Consider the following 19,200-nt stretch of genomic DNA (forward strand, 5'->3'; position numbering starts at 1 on the left):
ACCTTAGACAGGAGGATAACAAAGAGGTGATTGCTGCTTAGGAGACACTATGGAGCTGACAGAAACAGAGAGCCGTTTCAGTTATAGTATTGCTAAAAAAGACATTATTCTCAAAAGAGATCAGTGGTTCTAAACTGAAGCAGAAGAGCTTCTTTGGGTGAACATCAGCCAGTCGGTGTGCAAACTGCTGAAGGCACAGAGGTTGTGTTCAGGCACAAACACAATCACTCTTCCCTGAGACTGCATCAAAGAAGTCAGTTATGTGTCGGATGAAACATTTCGTCTGAATAATGCTTCTACCTCCCTTAAAAATATAAGTGGTGGCCACAGGTGATGGCTCTTGGATAATTCCTATATACTCCTCAGTCAGATTCATTAATGTAAAAGATGATAGGTTTTATTAGCTAAAGGATAAATGAAAAAATGCTAAAGGGAAAAAAAAAATCTAGCTGAGTGCTCTTCTAATATTCACCAGCACATATCAGACAAATGCTGATATATATCTCAAAAATTATGAGCATTCTAACTCAATATGCAGTTTTAAAAGTCATCATGAAAATATAGTTTACTGCATTAAAACAATGAGACAATATTATAAAATTTAACAGCATCATAGAGAAAACTGCTTGGGAGTAAATCAATAAATAATATAATTTTCCTCTTGACATTTTAGATCATAACTTAAACCCCACCACAAAATTCCATTATGCTCTTTACTTGATAAACACAAATCAGACTAATTTAATCCCCGATGAAAGCTCATTATTTGTAAATTGTAACTATTACCTTTCTACCTGGAGTAGAATCACATAAAGCAGGAACAGAGTCCGCAGTAGTAGACACAGGGAAGAAAAGATTATTCATGTCATGAGGAAACATGGAGATTTCGTTCTGACGGTACATTCTGTGATGACGAAGTTTTGCTACCCATTCATCAAACAGGTCCTGAGATTTCACCTACACAAAATTTCAGGTTTTATGACATTCACATTCAAAATCACTAACAAAGAAACTAAGGCATTTTGTGCTCGTTAGGCAGCTAGCCTAGCTGACCTTTATTGCCAAAGTATCAGGAATGTTTTTCTAATGATGCTCCTACTAAAATACATACTGTATGAGGTTAAATGTGACAGAAAATTAATCACAGGACAAAGTCAAGAAAAAAGAGAAACTTCAGTTAGTATAGTTATGACTTGCAATGCAGAGCACAATACTTCACAACTTCTAGATGGAAAAAAACCACAAAATAAATTCAAAAAAATTATTAATTTGTCATTTCTTAATCGCCATTTTTACGGTTTAGTCAAGGTTTAACTAACCACAAATAGAAATTTGATTCTGGCAATGTATTTTAAAACAATTTATTCTAGAAGGATAGATAAATTTACACATTAACTGTGGAAAATACTTCCTATAGATAAGAGCAAGATACAACTACTGAAAATAAAAGCACTTGTGCAACAAGTGCACACCCTTTGCTGAATAAAGTGCTGGGTGAAAAGAGTGCTGCTAAACATGAGGCATCTTTGAAGTTTCTATTCAGAACAGGGTTACCAACTCTGGAACAGTACAATAAGGCTTCTCAAGTTATAAAGTGTAAATTAGTCTGCTGAGACTAAAAAGTAAATTATTAGTGTAACTAACAAACCTCCTACTATTTAAAAAAAAAATTAAGGTCTCCACCATACAGAGGAAATGTCGTTAATTTGGGAACAAGGTTATAACAATTTTGAAGACCTACCTTCAGATGGTATATTTGCTCTTCTGTATCCAAATCTATACATTTTGTTGATTTCTTTACAGACATGACAGAAAGTCCAACATCAATACAGCCATGAAGCTTCCCTCTCTCTATCTGCAAAAAAGTAAAAAGAATACAGTCACTCCAGAATAAAGCAAAAGGATAGATATTACCTGCTGAAACCATCGTTTTCCCCCCTTCAACCTACTGTTTAAAACTGCTGAAACTCTGTTTCCCATTGCCAACAACATGGAATTATTGTTGGTTTGGATAAAATAGTGTTATAGTAATATAGTTATCTTATAATGGCCTTAAAGGGTTTCAGATTACTTACATCAGCTTGGCATTTAGAATACTTCAAAATCCCTCTGTCCAAAAAGAAGTATCTCTGTAACCAGAAATGCAGAGAATTAAAAACCAACAAACAAAACCCCAAACAAAAAAACCACCACAACTCCCTCCAATATTTCTTTGGAGAAAACTTTCTCTACTCTTAAGCAAGCTTTTTGCCACAAAACCACACCAAGCAAATCCCACTCACATGGCATCAGGCTTTCAGATACACATTCCTTTCCTACCTTGTGCCAGCCTTTCAAAGGCCATTTCCTCTTTTTCAGCAAGCAGCCCTCCTGCTTCTGTGGCTCCTGGGTACAATTCATTGCTCCCCGGAGTCCTTCTACAATTTCCCAGCTATCCTGCTTAAACAGAAAATCCAAATGTAGATCTTATTTCTTCCAAATAACAGAATTGTAATGAGAGATACAAGAGGAAGAAGGCTATAGGTAAAAACACAACCAAATTATGTTGAAATCTAACCTTAGATCCGTCTTTACACTGTTATGTATCTTCCAAGAAACAAGATTCTTTTTTATTTTGATAGAAACAATACAAACTAAACAAAACACTATTTTTATGACACCATCCTTCACTGAAAGTATGCATTTACCAGAATTTTATACATACAGTTTTCTGTACATACATACACACAGTGTATAGCCACAGCCTAGTCACAATTTAGCATAAAAAGCCTTCTGCCATCACAGGCAGAAACAGCCTGTGCTAAAAGGATATATGTTTTTCCAGTTATGAAGCAGAAATAAAAGACACTGAAAATGAAGACCTTTCTATAAAATTATGATCAAAATCTAGAATTATGAACAACTGACAGGAAATGGCATGTGCTAGGACCATTTCCATATATATGAAAAAGACAAAGAATACTTTAACATGTAGAATTTAATGACAAAAAAGGACTAATATGAAACATTTCAGGGAAAACAGAACTATACCAAGCAGGTAAGTACTTATGGTCCTTCCTCCCTGTAAGATACATAGGGAAGCATTCCCCAAAAGAACTTGACCAACTCAGAGAAACTTTAAACAATAGGAAAACAAAAATCAGCAAGAGCGCTAGTTCTGCTTATTTATCCATCTCCAGAATCCTCAAAATTCACTCCTACAAACCTAGAAAAAAAATTACATCAGGTAATATGCTCATTACTTGAATCACAGAATCATCTAGGTTGGAAAAGACCTTGAAGATCATCTAGTCCAACCATTAACCTAGCGCTGACAGTTCCCAACTACACCATATCCCTCAGCGCTATGTTGACCCTACTCTTAAACACCTCCAGGGATGGGGACTCCACCACTGCCCTGGGCAGCCCATTCCAATGCCTAACAACCCGTTCTGTAAAGAAATACTTCCTAATATCCAGGCTAAACCTTCCCTGGCGCAACTTGAGGCCATTCCCTCTTGTCCTATCACTTGTTACTTGGTTAAAGAGACTCATCCCCACCTCTCTGCAACCTCCTTTCAGGTAGTTGTAGAGGGTGATGAGGTCTCCCCTCAGCCTCCTCTTCTCCAGACTAAACCCCCCCAGTTCCCTCAGCCGCTCCTCGTGCGACATGTGCTCCAGACCCTTCACCAGCTTCGTTGCCCTTCTTTGGACACGCTCGAGTAGTTCAATGTCCTTTTTGTAGTGAGGGGCCCAAAACTGAACACAGGAATCGAGGTGCGGCCTCACCAGTGCCGAGTACGGGGGTAAGATCACTTCCCTGTCCCTGCTGGCCACGCTATTTCTGATACAAGCCAGGATACCATTGGCCTTCTTGGCCACCTGGGCACACTGCTGGCTCATGTTCAGCCGGCTGTCAATCAACACCCCCAGGTCCCTCTCTGACTAGCAAAGTAACAAGTCATAATGGCAAACCATCTTCAAAAAGACATTCATTAAACAGCTTAAGAAATGTGATTTCTTATTCTACCACGTTACCGGTGGCACTCCACTATTTTGTTATCTTCCTTGCACTGCGCTTTATGGAAAAAACTGGAAAGCTGCTCTGCTTCCCTGGCTTGAGTTCACTCTGCCAGCACTCCCCACACAACAGGCTGCAAGCAGTACAAATGTGGGGCTGAGCAGCTCCCATCATTCAACATTCTACAGACCACCCAGTGACGTTCTACTACTAGCTGAAGACGAGTCAAAACTGCAAGTCGTCCTAACCAAAATTGTTACCACAGCACACATTTTGTGCCCCTACAGGTTTGTCAGTTTTGTAACAAATAGCTTATTTACTCCCTCCAGTTTGAGAGATATTTTGACAGCTACATAGATACCATTATTTCTAATGAACGATCATGAAATCGTATTTTTCCTATTGAAAATCAGAAGTTACACTCCATATTCTTTATTTTTTTTTTTACTACTTTGGGACTCACTTAAAATTCCCAATAATCATGAGCACTTTCCTGCTTTGGGGTAAATTACTATGATATCACATCAGGTAACAGAGAAGCTACTCATGGATATTGTGAGTTAGCAGGCTGAAGGGAGAGCAGAAGGCCTCCTGGGCCGTCTCCAGCACATCAGGCTACCACCAGCCGCAGCAGTGAATGCTCTGCTGTTAGAGACCGACTGCGCTGGTCTTTCACAGGGTGAAGCTGGCAGAGAATGAAGCAGAGAGCCAGCCTGTGCCCATGCAAGGACAGTTAGCTAGAGTTTGCTAGCTGCAGTTTGACAGCTATTCAAAGACAAAGGCAGCTCTAAGCCTCCACAGGTATAGACTTCCCCCCCCCCTTTTTTTTTTTGACAGAACATTCCAGTCTACACCTTTGAAAGCCAAAGAGAAATTATGTTCCACCACCTCTTTTGCCATACATGTAAATACTAGGACACTAAATGCTTTCTGTAGTGGTCTTGGATTTCTTTTTCCTGTTAAAGATTATTTAGTAACCCTTATATAATCACAAAGACTGGGACTGTTCTGATGACAGAGGGCAGCCTCTTTAAATATAATCAAATATAGTGTAATGCTACAATTTATATTAACTAACAGCTGGACGTACTGCTGCTTAAATGTCCATGTGTGGATAAAATCTAATCACAGAAAATATCTACTAAATGAGCCAATTATTTATTCAGATTGGGGACTTGGATAAAGGTAAACATTTTAAAAAGTGAGAAACCTGATGGAAATAGTGAGAGATAATTCTAATTCAGAACTAACAGGGGCATCTGCAAGATTAAGAAAAATGTAGTGTTTATGGTTTTGTTTCTTTCTTCTTGAAATTAGCCAGAAGAGCTTAAAAGCTGTTTTGACTGTTTACCAAACAAGCTATTTCCCTTGCCTTCCTTGAAATATATTAAACTGCAGTACCCAAACACATAACTTCTCCACTGAGAATTAATCTGATAGCAGTCAAGATTAGTGAACAGTAGACCCTTTTCAATATTCTAGTGTTATACCTAACAAAACAACTTTCTTGAACTGTGGATCAAGTTCCCACAGAATTTGGTTAAGCTTAAACACAGTATATGGTTGATAGAGTGGTCTGCTTGCAGGAGACAAGCAGAAATTTGAGTGCAATCAAGAAAAACACTAGAATCCAGATTCACCTTTCTATAAGGACAAGATTAGAAATAAAGTTCATAAAGTGAGACAGACCCATGCTACCCTGGGCATATGAGACGAAGAGAAAGGAAGCAGCTGAGAAATAGCCCCACCAATTACACCCACCTGGAATACACACAGTGTCAATAGTTTTGGTCAAATTTTTAAATACAAAGCACATCCTGGCCTGCATTACAACTCCAATTTTGTCTGGGCCTCTCCTACAGTCCAGACACAAGGTGTCTCCCACATTCCTCCAGGAGAACTGCATTTCTCACTGTTCTTCAGGTCAGTGAGGTGGCCTTCACAATTAAAAAGTGTGAAAATGGTAAGAAAAGCTAAAGTGGGAGCACTTCTTCCCATCAAGCAGATCCAATGGCCTGCCAAATCTCAGGTGGTGAAGGCAAGTCTCCTACTCACATTTCTGCTCTGGAAACCTCATACTTCAATTGCAAACTTTACATAAAGGTATGATAAATGAAAAGCACAAGACAATTTAATCAACTGAGTTACCCCAGAAAAGGCAAAGAATAGCTCGGAGAATTAACGGTTTGAGGTCCTGCTGGATACACACAAGATGCAACCCTGCAGTAACGGCATTTGGTCCTCTTCCACATACAGCTGTCTAGAAGAGTCCAATCTTTCCCATCTGAACCACTGAACTCCCCACATTTTTCACAACACTGCTGCTGTAACTGGTTTTGGATCCATTCGCTCTTGACCGAGACCCTACGGAATCTTTATTGGCATTTTGTTTTGCAAGAGATCTGACACCTCATTTGATGAAGAAAAAGCATCAGTTGGCTATTGCTGGGAGCAGCTGCAGAAGTAAAAGAAAACTGCTTACTCCCTAAAATGAAGGCAAATGAATCAGGCTGGTCGGTTATCAACTGTTTTCATCTGTCTGGAATAGCAGAGGAGCAAATTGGAGATAAGAGGATTTCCTGAAAGCTACTGGAAGCATTCAAATTATGCTCCATTTTGCTGATTCTTATCCCACAACAGGGAACTGAAAGAGATACCCCAAATCATAGTGCTAATTAAAAAAAACCCCAACCACCACATATCCCCCCCCAAAACCCCCAAACTTCCATCTGAATGGCATTAACAATTCTAGCATAAGCCTGATGTCCAGATTGGTAGTGTCTTAAGGTTATAACACTACAAAAAATTTTTTATCATTATGGGCCCCTATCTGCACAAAATGATGAACACTGCATTTGTTGCCCAGGCAGAAATTTCACTCGTGGCTGAGGAAAGAACATACTCTTTACTTTTCTCGGGTCCAGAGGTGCTCATTTCAGATCACCACTGGAAATTCACCCTGTCGTTGCTACTTGGCTTACACCCACTCTGTGGCTGAGAAAAAACCCATATACTTTGGTCTTCAGAGATAAGTCTGTCATTAGGTAACTGCAGTAATTTTTTTTGTTTAGTAAAATAAAAGCCTCCTCATTTTCTACAATATTCTGTACAATACAGCTCCTCAAGGCAAATTATTTCAGGAGAAAGAATGAAGTAATGAGTTCGAACAGCTCTCAGAGTGATACTTGCACTTGCAGCTCCCTGAACGAAACAGATGACAGTGCCAGACTTTCTTCCAATGTAAAATGCAGTCAGTTGTGCCGAATATTTTAAAGTGCCAAAAATAGAAACCTGCTTTGTGGAGGATAAGGGCTGGCATCAGCTGCAACTAAAGCATTTGTTACAGTTCATAAAATTGGCAGAAATTATTTAATTTTCTTTTTTAGAACATGAGTTTTTTTAAGCAGCTCTTTGACATAAAGCTTTTCCCTACTGAATCTATTTTTAAAGTTAGTTAACATATCAGACTTAAAAATAACTACCACAATGTATCTTCTTTAGATAACAGGTCAATTTAAATTTAAAGAAGATCAAGACCAGTTTTCCTTCCTCACAAAACACAGTTTGAGTTGTGGTTTTGTGGAAGAGATCCCTTTCCATGACTGATGAAGAGGGCCAGAGAAAAAGCAGAGGTGGGATGTGGCAGTAGCCTCAAACCTGCTATGGGGCTTCAAGGTGAAGGTGTACTTAGCGGAACAGGATTAACCGTTAGCATCTTCAGTTCACGCTGCAAATGTGTTGCGTCTGGCAGAAAAAGAGCACCAAGTTTAGCAAAGGAAGGAGTAAGCTTCCCCAAGCTCTGCAGCCCTGCTTAAGTGAACTCTTTTTTGGTGCAGTGGCCCATCTTCTGCATCACAGGACTCTACTTACTCTCTCTACACCACTGACGTATGTTGCTCTGCAGGGAGCAATAACTAAATTTTAGAGGACACAACAGCCTTGTACTGTGGGGGTTCCATATCCCAGTCTCAGGTAGCTGCTTATTATTTGGTGCTAGTGTGTACCTGCAACAGAGCCTGTGCCTAGGAAATCAAGAGACTCAAAACTCAGATCCTACTATTTTGGGGGGAAAAACAAATGAACTGTCCAGATCCCTTCCCCTGCATGTTTCAGAATTTCTTTCTACTTAATCAGATTACAAGAACTGCTGTGTCAGATCAGCAGCATGGAGGAAAGCACCTGTCAGGCAGATCCGTTGTTAACCTGCAAGCAACAAGTGTAGCTCTGAAGGTCCCTGAGAGAGGCATAAGTGTTTGAATGAGACGTAAGAAACCCTCCATGGAGCTGGAAGATAGACGAAAGAATATAAAAATCATAGCTCTTCACTCCCCAATCTGCACAGCATATGGCAAAATTATTTAAACTTTCATGATACTATTAATAAAAAAGTATCAGTAAGAGCATTACATTGCACTCTTCTACCAGGGCTTTGCAAAAAAAAAAAAAAAAAAATCTGTGGTACTTTTTAGATTAGGGGATTTTTAACACATTTATAGAATTTTAGATTGTTGCCGTTTTCTTAATAGAACACCTAGTGCTGTCATTTAAACTAACATGCTGATGAAAAGGTCAAATTAAATAATTCTCAGATGGTGGCACCACTCATTCCCAGTCTTGTCAGCCCTGAGTAGGTGGATATTAGTAGTGATGAACTGCAAAGCTACAATTTACAAACACAAGAAGCTGAGTGAGAAAAGCAATTAATGATATAAACAAAGCTAACTGATCAGTGTGACTAGAAATCCTCTGTGGGAAGGGGGAGCAAAGGGACAGGACACTAGAAAGATCTCAACATCCTCACTGCCCAGACCAACGATTTAGATGTTCTAACATGTGCTATACTATACAGTTTATACCACTAAAGAGAGAGTCTATCTAGCAAGGTAAAGATCTTGATAATCTGCAACACCAGACCCTTTTGGGGAACAGGGAGAAGGTATCTCTTCCTCACCCAAAGCACTGCTGTGTCCAGGCCAGTAAGTCTTGCAGAGTACTGCCTCTGTTAGGCCTAATGCACCATCTTTCCACATGCAGCACAGAAGAGTGTATCTAACAAAACATTCATTGAAACATGCTACCATTACACACTATAATTAAGAAAGTAATTAAAAAAAAAAAAGGGAAAATGACCCACAGAAGTTATTTTCAAGTAAATATCTAGAGTGCATACTTCACAGGATATTTAAATCTTTGTGTTTTCCAGCAAAACAGTTTGTTGTGTAAACTTCAAGACAACGTCAGTGTGAAAAAAAAGCCATGTGAAGAACACCAAAAACATCATGGAATTAAGGAAGGAACAGCAATACACAGCCATGTACATAAACACTGACAATGCTGAAAGAAACTGTAATTTAGAATTTATTTTTTTCTTTCTAAATTTTGCTACTTTGAAGGAAGACCTCTAGGTCACTTCAGCAGATGCCAACACAGTTACAGGATAAGCTAGAAAGTTATGTCACTTGGTAAAGAAGAAAATAGAGAAAGTATTAAAGTACAAATATTAGAAGTCCCCATTAAAAATAAGAATATCAGAAAGACCAGTGGAACCTTAAAAGTACATGTAATTTCTGAAAAACAGGTTTGTAAATTTTCAACCATATAGAAAAGCAAGCAAGCAGAGCTTTTAGCCCTGCTTAGTGATCATTTCACAGCATATAACAAGTCACAAACTCACCAACTTCTGTGGGCTTGCCCCTATCGTTACCACCCCCTGAAAACAGACAACCCATGTAGGTTCCCCATATGCAAATGTATACTGTTACTTGGTATTGCAGTGACTGACCATGAAGAGATTGATACTGAAACAGTGATCAAAGTGGAAATACTTATCACAGTGCCCCATATTATCACAAAGAAATATCAACTGTATCACCCTTCAGTATACATAGGAAACAACCTAATTTATACCTCCATTTAGTTTGACCCAATAGATATATGAAGCAATTTACTGTCTGCCTGACTATAATGAATGAGCATGGATGTACCAAGAATACAAACAAAGCACCAAGTTGCATCTCTCACCTTGGTCGGGTACACCTTGCATTTTTGTACAAGGATCAGAGACTAAAAAACTGGGGATTTACAGGATGACATTAAAACTTACTGAATTATTCCTTTTCTCCAAAGAGAGCAGGTGAGAACAAAATGGATAAGAAATGGGATCCACTAATAATAATATCGAAAGCCTGAGCTGGCCAACAGATTTGATCATGTTAAATGGCAGTAAGTGAGGTTCTTGCAGAAACTGCTTCTGCGTAAGTATGGGTGCTTATACTGGCTGTGTAACACACCAGTGGATTTAGTCATGCTCATGTAAATCTTATTATTTAAATGATAACATTTGATAGACATGAACTATTGAAACAGACAATACCAAATGTTTTAAGTTACACTTTTTAAAGGTAATCTCATACCAAGGACATAAAAATAATGTTGCAGGAAAAAAAAAAAAAGGCATCCTGAAAGTAAGGATTTCTTTGCTTGGTGTACTAGAAATGCAAGTCATTTCTTACACACACAGCACTTTAAGAGGCATAAATTTTTCAGAGATTTGTCTGCCTCGCCAATTGTATGTACAGGGGCCAGAAGTCCCAGAAAAGCAGGTGCTATTTCAAAACACAGCTGAGGTCTCTAAAGCTTTTGTGGGATTGGGATGCTCAATTCCAATTCCAATTTCAACCTGAGGCAGCTTCAAGAGCTCCACTAAGCCAGCATTGTACAAATAAAAGTTTATGTTGAGCATATTGCTCATGATTTTGCAAGCATGGATTGAGTGTGTTTAAGCTTCTCTGTGTGGCAACAGGTCAACGCTTCTTGCCCACAAACAAAGGCTGTCTTCAGCAGTCTCACTTGTCAGGTGCAAACACTCATAGACATGTCTTTTAAAACTGTAATGTTTAAAGAATAGCATCACCTCTGCAGAAAACAAAGCATCCTTTGCATTGGCACACAGATGCATCACGTTATACAAATACTTATTTTCATAACTACAGTTCTACAGCAACAACCAGCACACATGGGCATTTGCAGGCACTTTTTCATTGTCAAAGAGGCCCTACATCAAGTTTCAGAAGAATGTGTTCTCTTTCACACATGCATGCACACCTTTCCCTGGAAACTTGAAATAAGCAGAGCAGCTACACAATATTCTACCACAAAAGTGGTATCTTACAGGGAAGATCTGGGATTTCAGGATCAAACCACTGAGACCAAGACGTTACAGCAGCAATATTTCACTATAAAGACACCATACGTACACAGTGTGATAGAAAATCAAATTCATTGTTAGCATTCCAGTTTTACAAGTGCCTGCTATTCAGTAACATGTGTTTACTTCATTTGACTCAAAACAAGATGCTACTACCAACAAAGAAAGAAAAGAGAGGAAGGAAAACAGAAGTGATGAAGTAAAACAGGCAAGCAACAGGAAAACAGTTTAAGAGATCTACTGATATTCAAGAGCAAAAGTAACAGCCAATCTTAGAATGCTTTCAGTTTGGTTAAAAAAGTTTGCATTACCTGTCGACTTCCCTGTTTGGAGGAGCAGCTGCTAGTACTTCTTGAAGGAGACAACATTTTCTGGGATACACCAAAGCTTTTTTCTTCACTCATGATCCAATACCATTTGTTTCACATAAGCTCTTAGAACATTAAAAGGTAATTTAGAAAACGTGTTGGAAGACTCCTGAGAGAAACACAGAACTCATTCTTTACCCAAATGCAGTCCAGTGGCATGATCTGCATCCCATGGAAATTCCTAAAAAGGAAAAGAAAAACAAAAAGCCAAATTATCACATGCCGTCTCTTACTGCCATCTTGTAGCATGAATCGTAATAAAACCTTTGGTAATACAAGCTGACTGCATTACTGTACATTATTAGAAATTAATTCAACAATCACTTTAAGATAAATTTCCAAGCTTCAAACAGTAACAACACAAATTTTGGATCTAAAGGCATGCTTTAATTACCACTATTTATTCAGAGGACACAGTATCAAGCGTCTTTTTAAAGATTTAAATTAAATTTTTAAAAATTACTAACAAGTCACATAGTGTATAATAAGTATCTATATAAAATGGACCAAACCAGCCTCAAAATGAGAAGAAAGCATCTAATAAAATGTCTCACAAAAAGGACGGTGAGTAATCAGAAAAATACCTCTTTTTCCCAGTGCCTTAATAATTTAAACAAGTAAGCAGGGCTTCAGGTTGTAAGGAAAAAAAATAAAATCTTTCTATATAAAAGAACTATACCTAAAAGTACAGAGCATGCAAACTCAGCTGCGTAGACCTTTGCATGACCACTCTTACCTGGAATAAGAAAGTTCTAACTATGTCACATCAGTTGTCTCAGTCAGTGACTGGAAGAATAATTAACAGTCTGTTTAATAACAGTGCAGTTTGCAGCATATGCAAATAAAAGCCATGCCAGAAATTCCCAATACTGGATTTTCTGTGTGGGCAAGAGTTGTCATGGTAACTGCATAATATTTTTTTAAAACCAAACAGAGGACATAACAAAAGGGTGATGCTTTCCAAAACTTGGGGTGGTGGAGGAGCTTTATTGTATATCACTTCAGATTTCATTGTCTCAGGCAAGGAATTTGCACACTAGGAAGAGTGCAAGAATCACCACTGAGGAAACTAAGGACATTTCCACAAAGACAAGAGGAATTCCATTGCCAAAAGAGGGAGGCACTACTTCACAATCCTCTCGCTTGTGTTGTCAGAACAGTCCTGAACTGGGATCACTGGTTATTGAAGTTTGCCATTCATTTTTTCTTGAAGAGGCTTAAAAACCTATTCTGAGAGAAGCAGCGTTTTCAGATCCCTAGTAAAACATATTGTGTATTTTAAGAATTCATTTCCCTTTAAAAAAACAAAACAAAACATAAACCACAGTAAAAAAAAAACAACAAACAAAAGGAGGTGCTATATTTAAGATGAAGACAATACTTATGCTGCAGAAAACCTCTCTCCCTATTGCTGTAGTCTGAAGCATCCAACTTCTGAACAGAGACCTTTTCCAATCTACAGTACCTCTTTGGCAATATAGTTTGCTGTAACATTTCAACCAACAAATCCTCTTTTCAGCTGAAACAAGGTCTCTCTCTTCATGGCGTTTACCTTATCAAGTTAGAAATACTCAATCACCCCCAGAGCAAATCTATGCTCAGCAACAGTAATGAAACAAACAGCCTCTGTCTCCAAAAGTCTGGTGAGAAAGCAAGCTCTCACCATTGAGCCAGCTTAGCAATTGTTTCCAGGAACCATCATCAGACAGGTACAAAGCCAGTGAGTACAATGCAAGAGCTGAAGAAAACCAGAACAGGACAGCAATGGGATAGCAAGGTCTGAGTTGGGCCTAGTGCATGGGTTTTAGACTGAAATTACTACTGAGATTAGGAACAATACATTTTGGAGAAGGTATAGTCACTTCCTATCCGGAAGAAAAATTTGTGTGGCATTTCATTAAGGACTAGCACTTTTAACAGGTTTAGATTATTCTCACTTCATGCAGGTCTTTGACTGTGGAGTGAGTATAAAGTATAACCTTCTTGCTTAGTTTCAAGCTGTATTTAGCAAGAGTTTAATGATAACATCTCTATTAACAAGCAGAGTCAAATCTTCACAACAGGAATGGAAACATTCTTCCTGCAAACTCATTGTTCAGATACCCCCTTCAAAGTACTGTAGAGCAAGTGCTTTACACCTGTCTTCTTCACTGCTCCATGTTCAAAACGAGCAGTGGTTTACCACTTGGTTTTCATTGGTGACTATCTGGCACGTTGGCAAAGATTGGCAGAGTTCATGGCAAGAAACAGGCTCTAATTTGCAGCAAAATGCACTGAAAGCTGTTGTCATCAGTACCTTGCGAGTATATCTCCAGGATGCACTAGATTTAAGTTATTTGCCTGTTTGAACACACAGCACAACGGTTGTCATATCCTGGAAGTGTCAGGTAACTGAAAAAAAACCAGCGGTCTCAGACTTTAACCCCAAAAGAAACCATATAATCAGAAGAGTATTTCTATCAGTATGTTTTGGTGTGTAGTCTAAATGAAGTTAAGATGTGGCTACCTTTGCATTTCAGAGCAGAACGGTACTTCTGCTGCAAATCTCCTGGTCCCCTGATCTTGCCACATTTAGGTTTGCACTGCAGGACAGTCTTGGAGCATGCAAACCAAACCCCTTTTGGGTGAAATGTGCTCCAGGAGTGCATCCGGTGCTCAACACATTGAGTCCCCAGCACCAGACTAGAGCTAAGTCCTGACTAGTGCCATCCTGACGTAGATTTTGGGTCCTTACCTGTAACTGATTGACTACAAAAGTCCACTTTTACTGCATTGCTCTACTTGCTAAGTAATCTAGACACAGACTTACTCCACCTAAGTAAGTACTTAATATTTCCTAGGGCAATATGTCTTTTTGCAATCAAAAAGGGACACAGACAGGCACTTTTCCAGAATTCAGATGAGCTGAAGGTGACTCAGCCACCTAAGCAGAGGTGCTTAAATGAGGAGCAGGAGACAGGTAGGGTAAATCTGACAGAGAGCTCCTGAAGTATTTTGTCAGTCTGCCTCCAAAATTGCGCTTTTGAATTTTCTTTTATTCCTTCAAATTAATTTACTACATGGGCTGAAGAAAAGGCTTCTGTTACCAGCCCTGAAAAAGGCAGGAGTGAAATGTGCCCTCTCTCCGAAGTGTTTTATTATTATTTTATTGGTGTTTCCTAGTAAATTAACTTATTACCTTGAGACTTCCAGATTTGAACATGAAAGTGTATGTTAAGTAAAGAATGTGGCCCCAACTGATCTGTAAAATCTGCTGCATGCTCCAGCTACTACACTGTGCTCCTTTTTAAAAATTCTCTTCAAGTTCAGGAATAGGAAAGAAAACTGTGGTTGCCCTTCAACAATAACCCCCTTATTCTTCCAGGAAGGTGTGAAAACACTGATCCTGCATCCTGAACTGACTCTCATATTCTGGCTGCCAGCAGCAGTGACTGGGCCTCTCTAGGGCAACTAGTATTTTACATTACCTGTGGAACTTAAGACTACCAGGTAGAAGAGCAATTACAACTTTGAAGCAGGCATAAAAATCAGTGTTATGCTAACTAAGCTAAGACTGCAGCTAAAATTGATGTTTGGAGGTCATCATGATCCAGTTGCTTTATTTTGCTCCTTCCCATGCCACAGGACAGCCTCAGAACTGTGTTTGTTCCCACCTTTCCTCTGGAGCACACAGTGCCACTTACTTTGGTCTACTCCAAAAAGACAAATCAAAGGTGTGAGGCTGAGGCAAATACAAATAAATTTAGGATGGGAATTTTCACAAGTGCTAAGTATTGGCCTAATTCTTTACTATCAAGTCAACTGCAGCAAAAGTAGGCCAAGAGTACTTCCACAAATGACCTCGCCAGGTGCATTTTAAAGAATTAAGAATACATGAGTATCAGATATTATTTATAGCTGCTACATCCTAAACCCATAAACAGCACTCATCTCTACTTATCATCTGTTACTAAGAGCCTTATCATTCTACATCAATTAAAGTTAAGGTAAACATATGATAATATATACAACAGGAAGACCTATTTTTTTTAAAAAAGTACCATCCTGAGTTGTCCTCAAACCTTTAAAATAGCACATGTTCAAAGCAGCCTCTCAATATCACTACTCATCTCTCGCAACTCTCAAAGCAGTAAGCTTATAGCAAAATCCAAGTTTTTCCACATCTCACAAAAGAAGAAAGGCAGAAATTCACAAAAAAAGGGAAAACTGCAGTAAAAAATCATGCAATTATTTTTCTTATGGCTCTGGAAGAAAAGTAAAGCCTTAGCTGTTTCAGAGCCAATCCAGCAGTGAAAGAACACTGTAGAGGGATTTTGAGCAGCAAAACTGGAAGCATACATCTCATTCTATAACTGTAGTCAATTAAGGTTTTGTGGATAGAAGAATAGGAACAACAAAAAGCCTGATGAGAGTCATGTGGACACAGCAAGTACAGGACTGAGCAATCCAAATCAGAGTGGCAAGCAACACTGAGTGACTTTCATGAAATTAAAAAAGAATCCATGCTGAAGCCTTTGCTCTGGAGCTATTATTAAATTACATTCACTCATGTCCACCTGGATAAACAAAGCAATAGCCTTTTCCAAGTATTGCTTTCATGGCTTTCTCTGTTATATTTCAAATTGTCAGCTTTAATCTATCCCAGTGTCTCATCTGGCTCAAAAAAGGGAAGAATTATTTATAGAGCACAGATGTGCCATGTACAAGTATTGGAGATGTCTTTTCAAGGCAGGTATTTGCTGTTCCTGAATTATAAGATTGAAGGACAAAGCACACACATACTGTCCTGTTGCTAGCTATTCTCTTTACAGAAGAAAACTTGCAAAAAATAAAACATAAAATAGTGTAAAACAACTAAGTTATTAAAACTATCTTTCGAAAGCAAAAGTTCAAACAGCTTAGGGCAACTAACAATAATAGGAAGTATGTCAGAACTGCCTTCCATCAGACAGGTGCTGTCTTTCTACACATCATCCAAATCACAACCTCTGTTGAGCAGATGCTTTCCATTAGCCATGGAGACATACCACTCTCTGAAGTAATCTATGATGTAAAGAAACAGTTAGTTCCATTACTACTATTGTAGTAATTAAATCATGCTATTTTAGTGACCCAAAAGAGGGAAATTTAGTTCCAACAAAACTCTCCTAATTGTCTAATCAAGAGAGTGAGACAGAGTAGGAAAGGGAAGAAGCTAGACAAATAACAAACATACTGCATTTAACACCAGATTACTTTTTATGTATAATGTTCATCACTTGATGAAAGAAAATCCTGTATGTTCCAGTGTACGGAAAGCAAAAAAACAAAATAAAAACCAGAAACGATCTAGTAGAATACATCCGAAGACAGACATCAAAGAACATGCTTCAATGTCAAGTCTAGTCAGACTATCCTGAAGCAAAGCAAGTATCTGCTGTTCCACTAACCCTTGGGGCGAATAATTCAATCCTTATATTAGAAAAATTTTATATAAATTTAGAAATAGGTCAATCGGCATCCTGAAATATAAGTATATCTAAAAATACCACCTTTCCCTCACATCCACCATAGAAACTGACTATAATATTGCATGCAACATGATTCATTTTAAATGTATAATTCTGACACTGTTTTCATCCTCCAGGAGATCTGCAATAGATTACACTTTCATAAAAAAATTTGCTGGATATATATTCTAGATAGGTATGTTAAAAATCTTGGTGACTAGCAATGCAGAAAATACATGCAGTAATAGCTGTATTATTACAGTAATTAGTCAGCTGTCACACCACCTTTTCCACCCAACTTTTAATTGCAGTTGAGAATCATAAATAATAGGACTGACCTAGCTCACAGTCAGGTCCTATTAATAATTCTCCTTCTGCCCCTGCTCCTTTCAGAAAGAGCCTTGCCTAGGGACAGCCCAGCACCTCGGGGCTTAGCTCTAGCATGAGCTGCCAGACTGAGGGGGGTCCCACATGCCCCCTTCCAGCTCTTAGCATGACTTACACACTCAACTGACCCCCAGAAGCTGGGGTACCATAGGAACCAGTTTGTGACCCAGTAACAGAGGGGTCCACAGTCTCCCTGTCAAGTGGGTGGAGCAGAAATAACAGTTACTGAGCTGTGATCAAATCCTATACTGGGAGCACACACACTGCATACAGCAGTACTAACGAGGTTGACAGCCCTCCCTGTGCTCAAATAATAAGGAAACAATGGGTCTGTTTGCACTGGAAGCACTATTTGTCTAGAGAAGACCTTACAAGTGAAATGATCTGGCAATAGAAAAGAGAGAAAGGTTTATTATAATTTTCAGCAAGGAAAGTAACAGGCACAAGGTATCATTTTACAGCCTGTACTAAAAACCTTGGAAAGGCCCATCTGTTAGTGATAAGGTCCTAGAGTTGGTACAAGTGGAAACATTACCATCAGAGCTTTGGCACGAGCTTGGTTGCCTTTCATATTTCTGCTATCTGTTACTATTTAAAGCTTTGCTTTATTCACTAAAACAAAGACACTCCACTATGCCCCAAGGCTTATTCCTTTTTAAAACTGCACTCGTTATTGCTAAAATACTACTGAAATACACACTGTTTGTTTTCCTAGATTCAGTTCTGATAGGCACAAGGTTAGTTCTGGAAGTCAGTGCCTTCTCGTGAAAATATCTGTCAGCCTGCCAGCATGTAGTAATTCAAGATCTTAAGACAACACTGCCTGCACATCAAGAAAAAGACATTACTTTCCTGTCAAATCACTGAAGGCATCCATGTAACTTCGAATCAGACTGTCTCTTTATGACCTGATAATCACAGTGTAATGCTGTGAGATGCATAAATCTATCAAGGCTGACATCAAGAAACACATTTGATTAAACCAGCTAACATAGTTGCTTTAACTATGGAGAAAGGAACCCAAAACCTGTGGTTTCAAGTAGAACAGCAAACAGGACTACTGGAAGAGTTTTGGTGGCCCAGGAATGATCTTCATTGAAGTCTGAAGAAAAACATCATAGGGTATGTATGAACAGCAAATGCAACACTGAGATCATTTATCTCATGCAGGAAACCTAGACATTCATTAAAAAGTGGCAGGATCCAACAAACCTGCTCTGTCCTCTTTGATGTGGTGTTTTACTTTTCACACTGTGGCATCATCTACTCCCTAAAAAAACAACAAAAAAAACCCAACCAAAAAATTAGGGTGCCCCTCTCAGGTATCTGTTTTTCCACAATACACTGGAATTTTCACATGTGCCTTGTGTATGTCACAATTTCTAAAAGAAAAAAAGTGACAATGGAAACACTTCCCTTTGAGAATGCTTAGTGTTTCTCCTTTATAAGCAGACTTATTAGCTCAAAATTTAAATCTAATTTTAATGACCATGGTAACAAGATTCAGTTTTTCCTAGGATCACAGAAATTCATTTATGTACTTTATAAAGTGTAATGACCATGAGTTATGAAAATGTCACATTTCTTCTTGATCAACTTACCATATTTTTAGAGGCTTCTATCTCTTAAGTCCAGTACACCTTTTTCAGTGTACAACATCAGTATTTATAAATACAAAGAGAGCTACAGTTTTTAAATATTATGCAGATTATTTCTTTACAGAGGGTCTTTCACATTAAGATAACTTGA

General features: G+C 38.6%; 1 protein-coding gene across 6 annotated transcripts in view; it reads right to left on the minus strand.

Moving 5' to 3' along the window:
* The window catches only part of OSBPL3 (oxysterol binding protein like 3), a 91,211-nt gene that overhangs the window by 37,804 nt on the left and 34,207 nt on the right, over positions 1-19,200 (minus strand). For 4 of the 6 annotated variants that reach the window (XM_074837556.1, XM_074837520.1, XM_074837531.1 and 1 more), the window contains exons 3-7: positions 11,519-11,756; positions 2,320-2,439; positions 2,076-2,129; positions 1,742-1,855; positions 787-957 (exon numbers count right to left, since the gene is read on the minus strand). In XM_074837556.1, coding sequence (XP_074693657.1) covers positions 787-957; positions 1,742-1,855; positions 2,076-2,129; positions 2,320-2,439; positions 11,519-11,611 — 552 coding nt within the window. In that variant the 5' untranslated portion in view covers positions 11,612-11,756. The remainder of the gene's footprint in view (positions 1-786; positions 958-1,741; positions 1,856-2,075; positions 2,130-2,319; positions 2,440-11,518; positions 11,757-19,200) is intronic. The other 2 variants (XM_074837566.1, XM_074837548.1) reach the window with 1 other exon arrangement.

Source organism: Strix aluco, chromosome 1 (genome assembly GCF_031877795.1).
Source record: "Strix aluco isolate bStrAlu1 chromosome 1, bStrAlu1.hap1, whole genome shotgun sequence".
NCBI classification, from domain to species: domain Eukaryota; kingdom Metazoa; phylum Chordata; class Aves; order Strigiformes; family Strigidae; genus Strix; species Strix aluco.